This window comes from Peromyscus californicus, unplaced genomic scaffold (genome assembly GCF_007827085.1).
Source record: "Peromyscus californicus insignis strain IS unplaced genomic scaffold, ASM782708v3 Scaffold_16__1_contigs__length_79575227, whole genome shotgun sequence".
In the NCBI taxonomy this organism is placed as follows: domain Eukaryota; kingdom Metazoa; phylum Chordata; class Mammalia; order Rodentia; family Cricetidae; genus Peromyscus; species Peromyscus californicus.
The window spans coordinates 49,115,620-49,131,900 of record NW_026294458.1 but is presented as its reverse complement, the minus strand read 5'-3'; the positions used below and the strand labels follow the sequence as shown (position 1 = coordinate 49,131,900).

The following is a 16,281-nucleotide window of genomic DNA, read 5'->3' as shown; positions in this document are numbered from 1 at the left end:
ATAATAGTGAGAGATCCAAAGTTGCTGTTCATTACACAATTTCATCATTTGTTCTTTAAAATTACTGACTAACTTATTTCCTCTCAGCAGTGCAGACCCCCAGCCTCACTCTGTCTGCCTAAGACTATCTCAGGTGACTATTGCTCTCAGAGAGGAAGCAGTCATGCACAGCTGCACTGGTGCACTTTTGTGGTCTATGCCTAAGCTTTAGCTCAGAGAGAGATGGAGAAACCATCGTTTCCCCTCACGCATTGAAGAAATAGCAAAGCTTGAAATTTGTTGCTTGTAGAGTACGGCCATGTTTGGGGATCAGTGTTAAAACATGTGTCGTTATCTGCTCTCTCTGAATTCTACTCCAGCTTTTTCTTATTGCTTCTTTGTTCTCATGGTCCATCACAGCCTATCAACAAAGTGACAGTTGGATTCTTTCTGGGCTGTGGGATGGTGTGCTAGATATTATTGTGGTTTGACAGTGAAGGGAGGGGCAAAACTTGCAAGTGAAGGAGGGCTGTTAAGTAACTTAATTCAGTGGGAGAAAAGCTTCAGTATACTTCCCTTTCAGTTTGAGGTTCCTTAATTGTACAACAAATGGAAACACTGGAGAAATGAAAGGCTAGAGACACTACTTGTTCTGCTATGGAAAGATTGGGACAACATTTAACATTCGGGTGTATAAATTATTCCTTTAAGTTTCTTTCTTACCTATATATTAGCAATTTATAGCTGTATAAATGTGAAAGTTTATAACCACAGATGTTAGATTGACATAAACTGGACAGTCTAGGAAATCTAGCACTTCAACCTCAGTAGACAAGGAGTGGAGGAGAAGTTGGAGCTTGTTTCAAAAATTTTTTACTAGATTGATGATGGGTCAGAGGAAGAAAAAATAAGTTAAAAACTTGTGCAGCTGTTGCAACCAGAGACATCAATGATGACTTTCAGTGGTTCACTGAAATATTTAAGAACTTTCTCTGTGGGGAAAATCATCGGCTTATAGTGTTTGCCAATTTCCATGGTGAACATACTCCCTCTGTGGTCAATTTCAAGCTACCAACTTATGTCACGGAGTGCAGGGAGGCTAGAGTTTCATACCATGGAATCTCAGAGCTGCACACATTATGCTTAAACTGAATTTCAAATGCACTTTTACTTGTTGAAAAGAGGTGTGAGGGTCAGCATGTGCCTTCACAATGCTTGGCTGTAAATGACACTCTCTTAAAACCATAGTTACAGAAGCACAGCTGTATTCAGTTTGTTTCATAAGCAGTCTACTATTAAGTAAATAGTTCTGAAAAGAGAAGACAAGTGTTGAAACTCTTGTTTCTGCCTTTCCTGGCTATAGGAGAAGGCACAGGTTTTCAGGTTCCTATGCACAAGCCCAGTGATTTTAAAGGTGGAGACGATGACAAGCTGGACTCTGTAGATTAAAACATTAATACAGCAAGCACACCTAGTATTGTGTCTAGCTCCACAGCATAGCGAGCGTAACCCATTAAATTCCCTGCATTTTCTATAGCTCTTGGCAGTATTTGATAGTTGAGGTGAGATAACAAAGAAAAGGAATAAAAAGGGGTGTTGATACAAGAGAAAAGAAAAAGAATTTCAAGATCAAAGCGAGCCACCCATCTAACAAAGCTCAAGTATGTTTTTTTCTTACTTAATAGCTAAGAAATGATATTCTTTTCTCACTTTCTAGTGTATACATTTTGTACAGTTTATTTCTTTCAGTTCCTGACCCATTTGGGGGCTGAAATGATGTTAGATGTATCTGCTCTCAGTCACTACTTCTATATCCTTACATATACTACTAATACTGCTTCAAAAAAAACTAAAAAGGGTCTCATATTTTGCTAATATGTGGTTTGTGATATATTTCCTTTATTTTAGTGAAGTAGAAATCTGTACATTTACACCTTGATTTGGCCATGAACAAATTTAGCACAACTGTTACATTTGGGTCATTCTACTCTCACAAACTATACTTAAAATCCCAGCCAGTGTTCTAAGAAAATATATTCACTTTGGATGATGGGCATCTCCTTGGGCACTTCCCTTTAATGTAGAGCATACTAAGCAGGATAACCCTGTCACTGGTAAGATACCCTGCAACCAAACCTTTTTCACATTGTTTTTCTTTATTGAAAATAGATTATTCCTCATATAATATAATCCTATTTATAATTTCCACACCTCTATTCCTCCCACTCCCTCCCCACCTCCCCACCCACCCCTCTGGATCTTCTCCCTTTCTGTCTCTCATTAGAAAAGAACAGAATTCTAAGATATAAAAACCAAACATGACACAATATATAATAAGATGAAATAACTATCATACCAAAGTTGGACACAGCAACCCAGCTGGAGGAAGAGTCTAAAGAGCAGTCACAAGAGTCAGAGACCGATTCATTCTCACAGTCAGGAGTCCCATAAAAATACTAACCTAACAGTATAACATATATGCAGAGGACCTGGTGTAAACCCATGTAGACCCTGTGCTTGCTGCTTCAGTCTATCTGAACTCATATGTACCTTGCTTAGTTGATTCAGAGGACCATGTTCTCCCAGTGTCCTCCGTCCCATCTGGCTCTTACACTCTTTCTGCTTCCTATTCCATTGGATTCCCTGAGTCATGAGAAGAGGGATTTGATGTGGATCTCTAATTTAGATTCTCTCTGAGTGCAATGTCTGGCTGTAGGTCTCTGCTGCTGGATGATGATGACTGAATAAGGCACTGACCTATGACTATTCCAGAATATCGTTAGGATTTTATTGTTTTTTTTTTTTTAATATCAGTCATATTTGCTTTTTTTCCCTATGTCTCTTAGGTATCTTATCTCTATTTCTTGGTTACTCAAGCAGCATCAAGTATGGGTTCTTTCTCATGGAGTGGGTCTAATCAAATTTGACCAAATCAAGTCAGACATTCATTGGCTACTGCCACAAGTTCTATACCAAAATTGCCCTATCATGTTATGCAGGTAGGACAGATTGTAAGTAAAAGGTTTTGTGGATGGGTTGGTGTCCATGTTTGTCTATTGGTAGCCTACAGAGTGCCTTCCCAAACCAAAAATTGCCTGATGGTGTTGTATGCTAGGATACTGGGATGTGTTGGGGGAGAGGAGATTGAAGGAGTTCTTTGTGATCCCATGGAGATAGGTTTGAAGAGGAAAGGTTTACTGTTACAGAGCTTGGGTAGAGACTGAAGGGATTGGATCTCAGGGGCAGTAGGAGAGGTAGTCTGCCTTCAGCCTACTTGTTGCTTTGGGAGGTGCAGCCCTTGGCTTAGCAAGGAGTGCCTTTTGTGTTTGGAAGTTGAAATAGAGCCAATAGTTGGAGATGGAAAGTTAGGATGGAACAGTCTTTGGGATCCACAGGAGATGTGGGCAAGGGAGACAGACAGCTGTAGCTTGTGTTCTGCTGAGCACTAGATATGAGACTGGGGGGTTGAGGTCTGTAGGAATAGAGAAGAGGAGAAAGTCTGCAAGCAGGCTATCTGGTATTTGTTTGTTTTTTTGTTTGTTTGTTTCAGACATGGCCTGTGGTTACCAGCTCTTAATTCATTTAGAATTGAGGAAGGGAACAGACATTTTTACAAATAATAATATGAATTCACTCAAAAAGAAGTCAGTAAATTGTGAACAAATGTTGCCTGGAAAACTTTTGCTTCTAAGCTTAATGAGCGAATCTAAACGTACAGATGGAACCAGGTTTCTTCTTCCTTCCCATCAGTTTTTCTCAGGTTTGAAGCCACCTTGCTGGCTCATTAACAAACTTCTCTTCCTGTATCCATCCCTCAAATGTGGATTCATGAAAGATAAGGAAACAGTATGTCCCACATGATATGCACATAATAAATGAACTGAAAAGACATTCCTAACTTGATATGATATTAAATTTTCCAATTGAGAAAACTCCTTCAGAAAGACATCTTGAGATTGAAAGGCAAAGTTGAGTCCTGAGGAGTTAAAAGAGGAAAGTCCCAGTGACTCAGTGTTCTCTGCTGCTCAGAACCAGAAGCAAATGGCAATTCAGACCTCTGAGAAGAACTCTGACTACCTGCAATACAGACTTTTAAATTGATTTTAGAAACCACATATCCTAAGGGTATTTAGGATTAGTTGATTCTCCGCATGAGTTTTCTCTCTATTGGGAAAACTAAATTATTTGACTTCAAGGACTTTACGCTGCAAGAGTGAAGGGACTGAAATCATACTTCCTTAAAGTCAGAAACCATGTAGGGAGATGTTTGAGGGAAATTGTCTTCACTCTGCCCTTGAAGGTCCTGATGCAGGTGTGCCAACATACATCAATACCTAGCATGAAGATAATCCTAATTTTTTTCTTTTTGTGTGTGCGTGGTTCAGTAATTAAATATTGAAATCATGATTAAAATTAGTTTCTTGTACAGCACAGAAGAACTAAGTGCAGTAAACAGTGATATTTCTCTTATTTAATTTTACAATTTAAATATCATTATAAAAATGATCATTGGTGTTTTTCCTTTTGTTGTCAAATTCAAATTTCTTCAGACATGACGCAGCTCTTATGACTCAACAGCCTCGGTGGAAAGAGAAGAAAAAATGGTGAACTTACAGAATAAACTTTAAATGGTTCATTGACTTAGTTTCACCATGGGGAAAAAAAAGTATCACTTAGCCTCCCAGTGTCAGTTTACCCATCTGTGAAATGAGAAGGATAATATTTTCTTATGGGGATGTTTTGAAAATTATTTTGCAAATGTAGTAGATAAAATTGTCCCAAGCATCACTGCCTTTTCTCCTGAATTCTTTAAAGAGACCGACAGTATTATTTATGTACTTGCTGACAGTCAAAGTATCATCTGGGTGAAGCATGTATATTTATCAGCAGTGGTGAGCTTCATGATATTAGAGAGTCACCCCTCCCTGGATTGCTCAACTTATGCATAACATTAATAACATAACCAGGGAATCTAAGAAAAACACCCTAAAACCATACTGAGCTCCATATTTATGAGCTGATAATCTCAGGCAAGTATTCCCTCTCTGTGTTTGAGTTTGCTTGGGTGTGTTTTGGTTTTTGCCCCACCTCACTTTTCAAGATTCACAGTCCTCTGAGCTCCTTGCTAGAGGTCATCTCTGAGATGAAGGCAAGGTACACCCCGTTATGATTCCTGCTGACTTGCAAGTAAACTATCAAAGACTATATTACCTAAAACCCTGATGTCAATTTTAAAATTCATCTTAAAGATTAAAGGGAGGTGTCCTGTGGAGTTGTCACGGTGACTTGAAGAGGCTGGCATTGAGAAGGGAAAGCCCCTGATAAAAGATTTTAATACTCGAAAGTCTTAATTATATAATGCGGTCATGAACCTTTGTGCTTGGGTCATTTAAGGCTGGAAAGAAATGTTTCCCTTCAGGCCCTTCTGTGTCTTCTGGTGCCAATCAACAGGCTTCTTGGTAATGAAGTTCTTTATGCCAATGACTCCCATACAACCTCAAGTGGTGCTTGGAGTAATGACAGAATCATTACAAACTAAAGAAGTAAAGGGAAATGTATTTCATGAGTATGATTAAGACATCCTAATGACCTTGAATATGTAAATGATTTTTGACTCAATGAACTAACCGGCTCACATAATAGTATTTTAACCTGGCTCTAGTAAGTCATTTTTACCTTTGTGGATGTTTGTTATCAGACTTGGCAGATTTTATCTCTGGATCATCATTACATTTGTGCATGGAGTAACCTTGTGTAAATTATTAGATGTGTACTTTTAAGTAAATTGATTACATAAATGGCATTAATAATGGATATGATACATGCAAAAATAGAAAACTTGGTTATATACTGACACTATTCATATTGATGATCCATTTAAGAATTTAAGAAGGGGCATTCTTCTGATCATGAAGATAATTAATATGAAAACATGAGCAAGGCAGTTATAAATTTCTGCTTGGGTAACTACCAAATATGCATATTACACATATGTGTGGTGCATATAGTTGTTGGAAAAAATATCTTGCTATTGTTATTCAGTCTGGCCTCAAATTCCTAGAATGCAAGGTCTCCTTCAACTTCCTGAATAGTGAAGAATACAGGTGTATGCCACAACACCAGGTTTTCGAAATATTTCAATGAATATTCCATAGGCTGGATATTCTTTATAAAATAATAGTCAGATTGTTCTGCCAATGTTTTGCATTTCAGAAAATAGCTCTATAAGGATTCCCAATAAAGTGGGATTCAGTTTTCATTTCCTTTATCATAAATTCACTCTAAAGTTATAGTTTTTATATATTATGCACTTTGTTCCACATTATAAAAAGCTACCAGGGAAGTGTTTTATGTGTTTTCTATCCTCCTGCAGAGAGCTTAATTCATGCAACATCATTCCTTGCCTTACCTTCAGCAATGACTCCATCTAACCCCACATAATCAATTCTAGGCCAAGGGAAATTAAAGATTATTGTGTTACTATTGCAGTATGTTTTCATGGGTGCCTAGGAGAGATACATATTCTGAGAAATAGAAGCAAATACAAAGGAGCTTTAATGGTACATCGATAGGGTTGTCTTACTGATTTTAAATGGCTTTTCTACCTTCTGTAATACATAATCCCGTTAGTTTAAATTTTATTTTGAGTAAAACCTGATGTCCAATGTAGATCTCTGGAAGTTAATCATTTTATAACTTTCATTTAATCAACATTCTCTTCAATCTCCTTTTAGGCAGCCAAGGGCAGTTCCCACTAACTCAGAATGTAACGGTTGTTGAAGGCGGAACTGCAATTTTGACCTGCAGAGTTGATCAAAATGATAACACCTCCCTCCAGTGGTCAAATCCGGCTCAACAGACGCTGTACTTCGATGACAAGAAAGGTGAATACATTTTCTCAGAAATGTTTTAAACATGTTCTGAAATACCCTAATTATAATGAATTTATTTTCCTAAGATGATTCAAATTATTCCTTTTGATTACTAAACTGCTGCTGCTTATACTTAAACATGATAAATATTAAATACTTTAGTCTGCAAGTCATAAACACCAAAGATAACCTGTGTCAACTTTCTAATAAAATAAACAGCTTCAATTCTATTGGAAAACGCTTTTCCTGCCTGCTCCTTGTAGTCATCTTATCACTATACCCATTCATTTTGGGAGCTCTCTTGTTTATTGAGTGAATTTTTTCTCATACTGGGTAATATACCATTATTTTTATGATCCTAATTTTACATGTTTAAAGGATGCTTTCATTTGAGGAAGTTTTATTTTGAAAACATTTTCACATCAATTGTAACAGCAAAAAAATTATAGAAATAACTTATCTATTAAGGATAAATGTAAGTTGGTTTAAAAAAATTGAAATCTATTGGGAAGCTATATTTATGTGTGCCTAAAAGTTAGGTAGATTCGGACTCCATTAATTAATTAAGGCTTCTAATAAGATAAAAACATAGATTATGGGTTAAATGTTTTAGTGGTGAAGAAATCCACACTCTATAATTCAAGCAAACATCTAATAATTGATGTCTAATTGTTAATGCTTCACCCACTATTGTGACAGTAAATGAAATAGTGAGTTCTAATATTCTTATGACATGTTTTAGAAAACAGTAAGACAACCTAAAATCAGCTTAACTTTTAACTATTAAAGTTTTGACCAAACAAACTATAATAAAGATGCCTAGTCCATTTAACATATATTTTTCATGTATATATATTGATGGCCTTTTCTCCTCTTTGATATTATCAATTGAAAATGAATTCTTCAGGTTTTTAAATATATAATGAAGCTCTGGTTAAATTTATAGTTAATTAAGCTCAAACACATTGAAGGTCTCTTTGGACAACATTGCTTAGAGACCAGACAGATGAGAGTCTCTGGCCTCATACACAGGTGGTAGGGTAGGTGACAAATGAAAGAGCAGAACATGGTGGATAGGAAAGGACATGTGCTTGGAAAACCATGGATATGGACCAGAGATTATGTTGGTTGGGATTCTTTGAAAAGAGGCTGGAAAGATGATTCAGAATTTTTCCTGCTCTTCAAAAGAGCCCAATCTGAGAGTCTCCAGAGAAAGAGAAATAATAGGATAGATGAATGGATATTTTGAATTTTGTTTTGAGAAACCAGCTCATTCAGTTGTGGAGGAAGACAGCCTTAAAATATTTATGGGCTGGATAGGGAGCTACAGACCCAAGGAATGGTTCCCCTCATGGTCCATGACTAAAAGTAGAACTGCCTCCCTGAGGGGTCTGTCCTCAGAATTTCTCTCAAAGCCTTCAACAGACTGAGTGAGGCCCACTCACAACAGTATTCTACTTTAATAAAAAAGTCTAAAAATTGCAATACTGGCTTTTAGACAATAGTTTTATAGCAACATATAAACTGGTGTTTCACCAAATATTTGAGGACAATAATTTCCTCATACCTGTGAGGCATGCATTCCAGGACAACCAATGAATGGACCCAGCTGTGAAAAGTAATGAATCCTGCATACACTATTCCCTTGACAATTATAGTTTTGCTTTCTGAGGTTTGGGTTATAGGAACTCTTAATACAGTATATTGTTATGCAATCATACTTTACATTTCACCTGTGTATATATTAGAACAAAGATAAAATATATTAATTTAGCAGTATTTCTTTATTCTAGTCTTGCATTGAAGTAAACAATATGGCTTAGTAGTACATTTTCTATATTTATATTATGTAGTGTATGTTTACGTTTGCCTCAGTGTGTGTGTGTGTGTGTGTATGCGCGTGCATGTGCATGTGTGCATGCATGTTCAAACATCTTTGAATTTCACAGGACAGCTTCAAGTATCTTGCTCAGGAGTGCTATCATCTTATTTTGAGATAGATCTTCTCAGTTCCTAGAACACACAGAGCAGATTAGTCTGGCTGCCTAGTGAGCAGGCAGCATATACTCGTCTCTGCCTCTAGCACCAGGATTAGAAGAAGGGTACCATCACATCAGGTTCTTTATGTGGTTTATAGGGATCAAACTCAAGTCACCATGCTAGCAAGGGAAGCAAGTACTTTCTCAACTTAGCCAACTCCCAGACAGTAATTCTTTGAATGTATAAAATACTACCAAAGATAAATTTGTCAGAATCAACAACCATGGATAATATAACGTTCAATCACTCTATTGTTGCTCTTTCATCGCGTTGTATAGTAACATGATCTACTTTTAAATGGATCCTATACTTCTTCAGGAGATCTTTGAGAATACGCTTACAGTTGACATCTACCATTGAGAGGTCACATCCTCAGGCATAAAGACAAAAATCTATATTAACTGCCCTTGCCTCCCTCTCTGTGGTTCTATAAGTTATCCTTTACAGAGCACCTAAAACTGGAATTGATTCTGAGTATTTCAAGCTAATGCATTTTTTCCTGTCGTAAATAGAGCAACTTGTAATACAATAGCTGCCAATATGTTGCAAGTAGGCAACTCTTACTCTGCAGGTTAATTATGCAGGGAGGACAGCTCAGAGTACATTTGTAATATCTACCTATATATTCCTGCATCTTTGAAATTTTCTAAAATACCTAATGCATCTTCTTATGTTGGTTATTGCAGTATTCACGTGTTCCTCTGCTCCTTTTCCTGATCTGAGCTTACAGTCACATTGCAAAAACCCAACCCTCTCCTTCCCCCTCCCCCATCACACCTCTCTCATTTTATAACAGGTTCCTGGCTACTCTATCAATTCATTTACCAACTGTGATACTATAATACAAAGAAGTTAATGGAGAAACTATTTTTATGAAAACCAGTCAAACGTGGTTATCCCCTCACCTGGCAGTAATTCAGTTCAACTATGATATCTTAACTGAATGGTAATCACAGCAACGTAATGGTCCTCAAGTGTAAGAACTTGAAAATGATGGCATTTTTGAAGGTTTTGAGTTGCACTTTTCCTCACGCTCTTTGTTCTGCATTTGTCTATCTGGTCTTCTCATTCCTGAGACTTACTTTGAATCAACAAGTATGCAAACTTGTGTCCAAGCTCAGTGAAGAAGAAGCCAACATGTTTTAGACACCCATACAACCGTACATGCTTCTTTTCTGGGCCCTTTATTATCTAGCCCCTTTAAGTTGATTGCTGCTGCTCAGAGCTCTAGCGTATCCCTGTTTTAAATGTCCTATCTTGATACTGCTCTTATTTCTGTATCAGATTGTGTTGTCAGTGGTTCATCTACAACAAAAATCGTCTAGCATGTATTTCAAGTTTAATTGTTCAAATTCATCATAGAGTATCCAAATGCTTTAATGCTGGAATTGATTGTGAAAGCCAGCTGGGACCCTTTGGGCTAACCAAGACTGTATTCAGGAGAGTTCTGCATCTATAAACTGGGATTTCTGTGCTGTGACAGGTTACAGGAAACATAAAAAGAAAGAGAAAGCAAGAGAAGGGTACAGTAGGAAAGGGAAGGGAAGACAATGGGGGAGGGGAGGGAAGGGATAAAATGGAAGGAAGTGGAAGAGTGGGGAAGGGAAAAGAGAAAAAGAGAGGGTCAGTAGGAGGAAGGAGGGATTAATTATTCAACCGAATAGACCAAGCATTACTGTTACTATGACTTCTGAGGGTGTTCTAAATAGTCAGTCAAGCTACTTAGAAAGGGAAATTCTTAAGCGTCCTCAACTGGGATCAATGAAGAACACAGGGTGGTGGCCAATTCTCCTCAGAATTTGAGAAGGCTTGCTTACTTAGAATTGTGAGCTCTGATAAAGCACGTCTGATATTGGGCAGGTGACAGCCAGCTAAAAGAATTAAGCTGGAATCTGTCAAATGTGAGGATCCAGGAACATCTTTATAGGGGCATATGTGGTGATTGAGGCTATTTGGTTAACATGAAACTTACTTGGCCACATTTCTTATCAAAGTTAAATGAAAATTATGATCTTTCCTACATTTTAGCATGTTTATTGTGATAAGTAATTTCCACAGCCATTAATGGAAACAAAATATCCAAAAGCTAAGGAAAGTTGTTCCTGAACTTACAGCTAAGGAGAGCAGTGAAGGGATTTGAATTTTGATATTTTGCCTTGGTGCTAACAAGGATGTCCTGGACTCAAGGACCTAGAGGGAAAAAAAAAACCTCCAGGTTTCGTTCCTCATCTATTTCTGTTTGATTGTTTGAAGCCAAGTCTTATATATACTGGGTTGATCTGCAATGCCCAGGAAGGCTGAGAATGACCTTGAACTCCTGACCATCCTATCTCCACCTTCCTGGTACTGTGACTGCAAATAGACAATATTCTGTCCTATATTCGGTTATTGATTTTTTTTGTCACCTACTTCTCCCTTATACAGCAGATATTCCTTTCAAACTATTGAAAACGCACGTAGAGAAAGGCAAAGGGAGACATTGCACCAGTGTTCCTACAGAGAATAATTACATGATAAGAGAAATGTCTTATGCAGGGCATGAAAAATTCAGTAGCCACATGACCATATCTGTACTTATATTCTTTTAAAATAAATAGATACTTAAAATCCCACTGCTTAACCACAGTAATCACACACCAAATGCTATACAGCTTATAGTTATTCTTTGGAAACATGGTTCTGGAAGTAGATTTGTTCTTTACCTGGTATAATAATCTAGTTGGATTATAGACACAGGTAGTAGAATATAAAACTGACAAGAAAGAATCACATGTGTGTCACAGTACAGACCTCAAATGTTAAACAAATAAAAATTTGCTGTTGAAATCATAGGTTTAGAGTCCAATATGACTTTTGACCCCGCTACTGAAACCAGGGAAGACTAATAGAAGGTGATGATTGACAACTCTCCAAAGGTGATTGGTGTATTGATTGGATTGAAAGTGCATTTTTTGACAGGTTCCTACTTGCTTTGTGCATACCTGAAGATAAGAAGTCATTAACCTTTGAAGTAGAAATTCAATTATCATCCAAGTCCTTTATGAACAACTTATGGAGAAGTCATTTTCCTTTCATACTTAAGAACTTAAAAAATAAAAAGAAAAAAGAAAACCAAGAACCATGAAGTGTAGAGAAAGCTGTGGCACATGTTTCTCAGGCAGTATTCACTTGTTAGGACCCTCCTCTTCTAATTTACACAAACCTCATCCCCACTGTTCTAAATGGTTGGTAAGCAGGTGGGATTGCTTGTGTATGTAAAGACAGAGCAAAACAGGTAGCAAAGATAATTTTAACTCCATAGGACTGTTCTTTGATATTTGACAATAAAAATAAAAACAATCAATTAGATCATAGTATCCATTCCTCTGCACATGAAAAAGAAAATTGAAATAGCAAAAGCTGATCATTTAATTCTCAGAAAAGAACACTTCAATCCTTTCCATTGACAAACACTTTAGCAAACATCTCTAGGAGTATAGATAGTATTCACATTCTGCAGCTGCAAGTCTGTGCGCTTAGATTGTCTTCATGTAAAAATGTAAAATATATTACTCTGGTATTTTACTTTACCAGACTTTTGATGAGGAGATGGTTTTGCTTGCTCTGCAAGCATAAAGACTGGAGTCCAGATCCCTAGCAATCTTGTAAAATGCCAGGTGGGTGTGGGATTCCTGTAATCCTAGCATTTGCGGGTGAGCATACACAGGGGATTCCTGAACAAAGCTGCCAAATCATCAAGCTCAGCATTCTGCAGGAGACTCTGTCTCAGTAAATAAAGCACAGTGATGTAAGAAGACACTAAAGGCACCCTCTTTCCTTCACATTCATGCATAGACAAGTAGTCCTCATATATAGGTAAGCATGTGTACACCGGGGCATGCACACTTGACACATACACACTTGCAAAAACATGGCCCAGTATTTTCATCAGTTTCCTAAAGGAGTGAAAATAAAAATTTCTCCAAAGAAAAGCCCCAAGTCACTTGTGTTAATTAACCAATTATTCTGCTGATGATTTTGCATTAATATTGAGAACAATGGAAAAGGAAGAACATGAATGAAGTTTCCCAAAACAAGAATGATAAAGAGAAGAAGAAGGTGAATTTTCAATGAAGGTAAACTTCTCAGGGCTCCATAGCAATCAATGACACTTCCCAATGTCTATCTGTGCACCTGGTATCAATCAAGTTGACAAGTTTGAAAAATATTAAAGATGAGTGGAGCAAAGCAGCTATCAAGCTAGACAGTGTCATATTTCCTTTTGTTTCTTCAAAAATACCAGGTATTCTCCTCGTTCCCAGTAATACACAATTAATACTATTGTCTTGTGTTTGCATAATACTTTACAGAAATGTTAAATAGCCTTCAACATGTTTAACATTTCTTACCTCAACCTTAGATTCACAAGGCCTTCCCATGTTTTCCATGAAAAGACCCTTGAAGATTTGAAGACTGTGAATACTAACCTTATGTAGGTTCCTTTGTGCAATGACAAACCTTTCATTTCTCTTGTCTAGTATATATGAAATATTGTTGTGGAAATGACTTCTTTTTGTTGCCTTCATTTAGTCTTTATCATTTTATTTTTCTGGAGGAAACAACAACTTATTGTAGAGCATTGCTCCAAAGATATCTTCTTTGTAGTTCATCTCTTCAGGGAGCCTACCTCCCACCTCAACCCTACCACACCACAATATCTTCACACTAATTAGAAAGGCTTGTAGCAAATACCCACATATTAACCAAAAGGAATCAGGTCTCCCTTTGGAAACTAATGTTACAATTAAGTTAAATATAATGTGCACACACACACACAGGATCATCACCTAAGAGGAAGAAACACCAAGGTTTCTAACAACAGTCAGAAATGATCCTACTTTGGGCCTAAAGAAGAAGCAAAGGGACCTACTTCTGTCTAGGAACTACAGCCGAGTGAAAGAGTGCCCTGTGTGGAAATATGCAAGTTGGATCTACTTCTTTTCAGACTCTGATCCCCTGTGAGTGTCTTTTCTGAGATGAACACAAATGGAAGCTTCCTGAATATATTAATCCCTCAAGACAGAGAGCAGGAAGGAGGATAAACAGAAAGTAACATGCCCAATATATAATGCATATAAATCCGGTAAGACATTGGAGCTCCTTGTGCTGACAGCAGCCTTCAACTGCACTGCTTCTTTAGAGCGAGCAACAAGTTGCAGTGAAAAAAAATACATTCTGAAAAATTAATTTGATGAATTATCGTTCTCCAGAAAAGTGATGTAGATGTTAAGCTTCCACTTCTGTTTGAGATGAAGCCATTTGCATTAAACACATGGGAAATGTTTGATTGTACCGTATGTAATTATTTCCTCTACTTGTTTATGATTATATGACTTGAGTCCAGCACTTTCAGAAAGCATATCAACATAATCTTGTGAATGCTAAGCTAAAAGAAAATCAACACTGGAAAATTGATGTTACATGCACATAGCTGAAAGCTTCCATTTGGGGACATTCCAGAATTCCTCAGACTTTCCCATGTTTAGCATTTTATAGCTGCCTGTTTTTATTTATATTGAAAAAATTTATAACGTCTCTCAAAATGTTTTATTTGAAAATAAATATTCTCTGTAAACAAACCAAATACTGGAGTCTTGATGTGGTTTTAATGAGAATGGCCACATATGCCCGCTGGAATGCTTGTTCCCTAGTTGGTGGAACATTTTTGGGAATGATTTGGAGATGTCACCTTGTTGGAGGATTTATAACCTTAAGTGCCGTGTGTGTGTGTGTGTGTGTGTGTGTGTGTGTGTGTGTGTGTGTGTGTGTTTGCCCTTAAGTGCCAAGTTGTTATATGTCATTTATATAGGAATAGTGAAGTGGATAGTGAATATAAAAATTATTTATTTTTTAGATAGGTAACTATAATTCTATTGATTGCATAGTAAACTTCTTATAGGAGATATACACTCATGAAGTGCCTCATAAAAATGTCCTTCCTGAGTCTAGGAAAATAATCTTGGAATATACAAAATTAAACATTGAATTTTGATTTGGATGATTTATTTGCCATTTCACTTGTAAGCTAATCATATACAATACTTCAAGTATAAAGAGTAAGAGTTACTGCAGAGTGACCTGTTTACATAGTGGCCTCTCCTAGTGTTCCGTTTGTGTAGAGAAGCCTATTGATCAAAGTCATTACAGACTGGGAACTAAAAAAAAATCTAATGTTTTGAAAAAGGTTTCACAATACAGCACTTATCTAATTCTCTGTATATAAGTGGAATCTTAACAGTACTAGAAATACTTAACAAATTATGAATAAATTTTATTCTGTTTAAATTTGCATGATTTATACTTATGTCGCTTTTTTTTTAGATAAAATATACGAAGATTTTTAACTGTTAGTTTGTAGTGCTTTTACTAAGTCTGATTTTCTTAATGACCAAAGTTTTAGGAGAATTACATAATAGATAATGAGAATGAATATATAAGATATAATCGGGATTTGTCTAGCTATGATTCACTTATATTATGGATATGGTTCCAATTTTATAAATTTATATAAATTAAAATTTAAATGTACAGCAACAATAAAGACAATTTTCTGCAATTTTCATTTCTATTTTCAAAATTCCAAGAATAGATATGTATTTACCTGGTTGATACCGTATGCTCTACTCTATGTTATGTTTTAAACAGAAGTATGTGGTCATTGACCCAAACACCATATACAATTTACATACTCCGTTAGTCAATTGGTATCCCATTAGCTAGTTCTATTTGTAAAGTGTACACAAGATAACCTTTTCTTGATATAGTAGATTCTTTATGAAAGTAACACAAAGTGCACAATAAGTAAGAAGCATGTGTTTAAAATATTATTGCTTAAATAACCCTCCAAATTACTACAGTTGTTTTGAAACTCAATGAGTTTCTTTTTATGAACTGAATAAATGTTGGCTTGAGAACACATAATAAATGCAAATAAAAGAAATACAGGACACACACAGTTTCTGGTTATTGTTAAATAAACTTGTAAATGTATGAAGCTGTAACTTTGCTCTGGTTAAACATTTGTGAATATGATGATCTGTTTTTCAATTTATTCACCTCATCTTTATTTAGAGATTTTTTAAATTCATAAATACCAAGTATTTTCTCTCCCATTGCTCCTACACAAATATTTTCTAATATTCATACAAAATAACAATTTAGAATTTCACTGAATAAATATTTTAATGTATTTTAATTTTGATCATGAGGATTATAGATTAGTACATGTACTCTGCTTTTTAAAATTTAATTCTGTATTCCCAGCAGTTGCTGTAGCATGATCCTTGGATATAAGAATAAAATATTTATAGAGGTTTTAGAGTAAATTGTAGGAAGCAATACTATGTTAATC

At 36.3% G+C, this 16,281-nt stretch overlaps 1 protein-coding gene across 2 annotated transcripts in view; it reads left to right on the top strand.

Annotated features, from left to right (window-relative positions):
- Cadm2 (cell adhesion molecule 2) overlaps positions 1-16,281 on the top strand; it is a 974,322-nt gene that overhangs the window by 730,669 nt on the left and 227,372 nt on the right. For both annotated transcript variants that reach the window (XM_052740982.1, XM_052740983.1), the window contains one exon: positions 6,714-6,863. In XM_052740982.1, the coding sequence (XP_052596942.1) occupies positions 6,714-6,863 (150 nt within the window). The remainder of the gene's footprint in view (positions 1-6,713; positions 6,864-16,281) is intronic.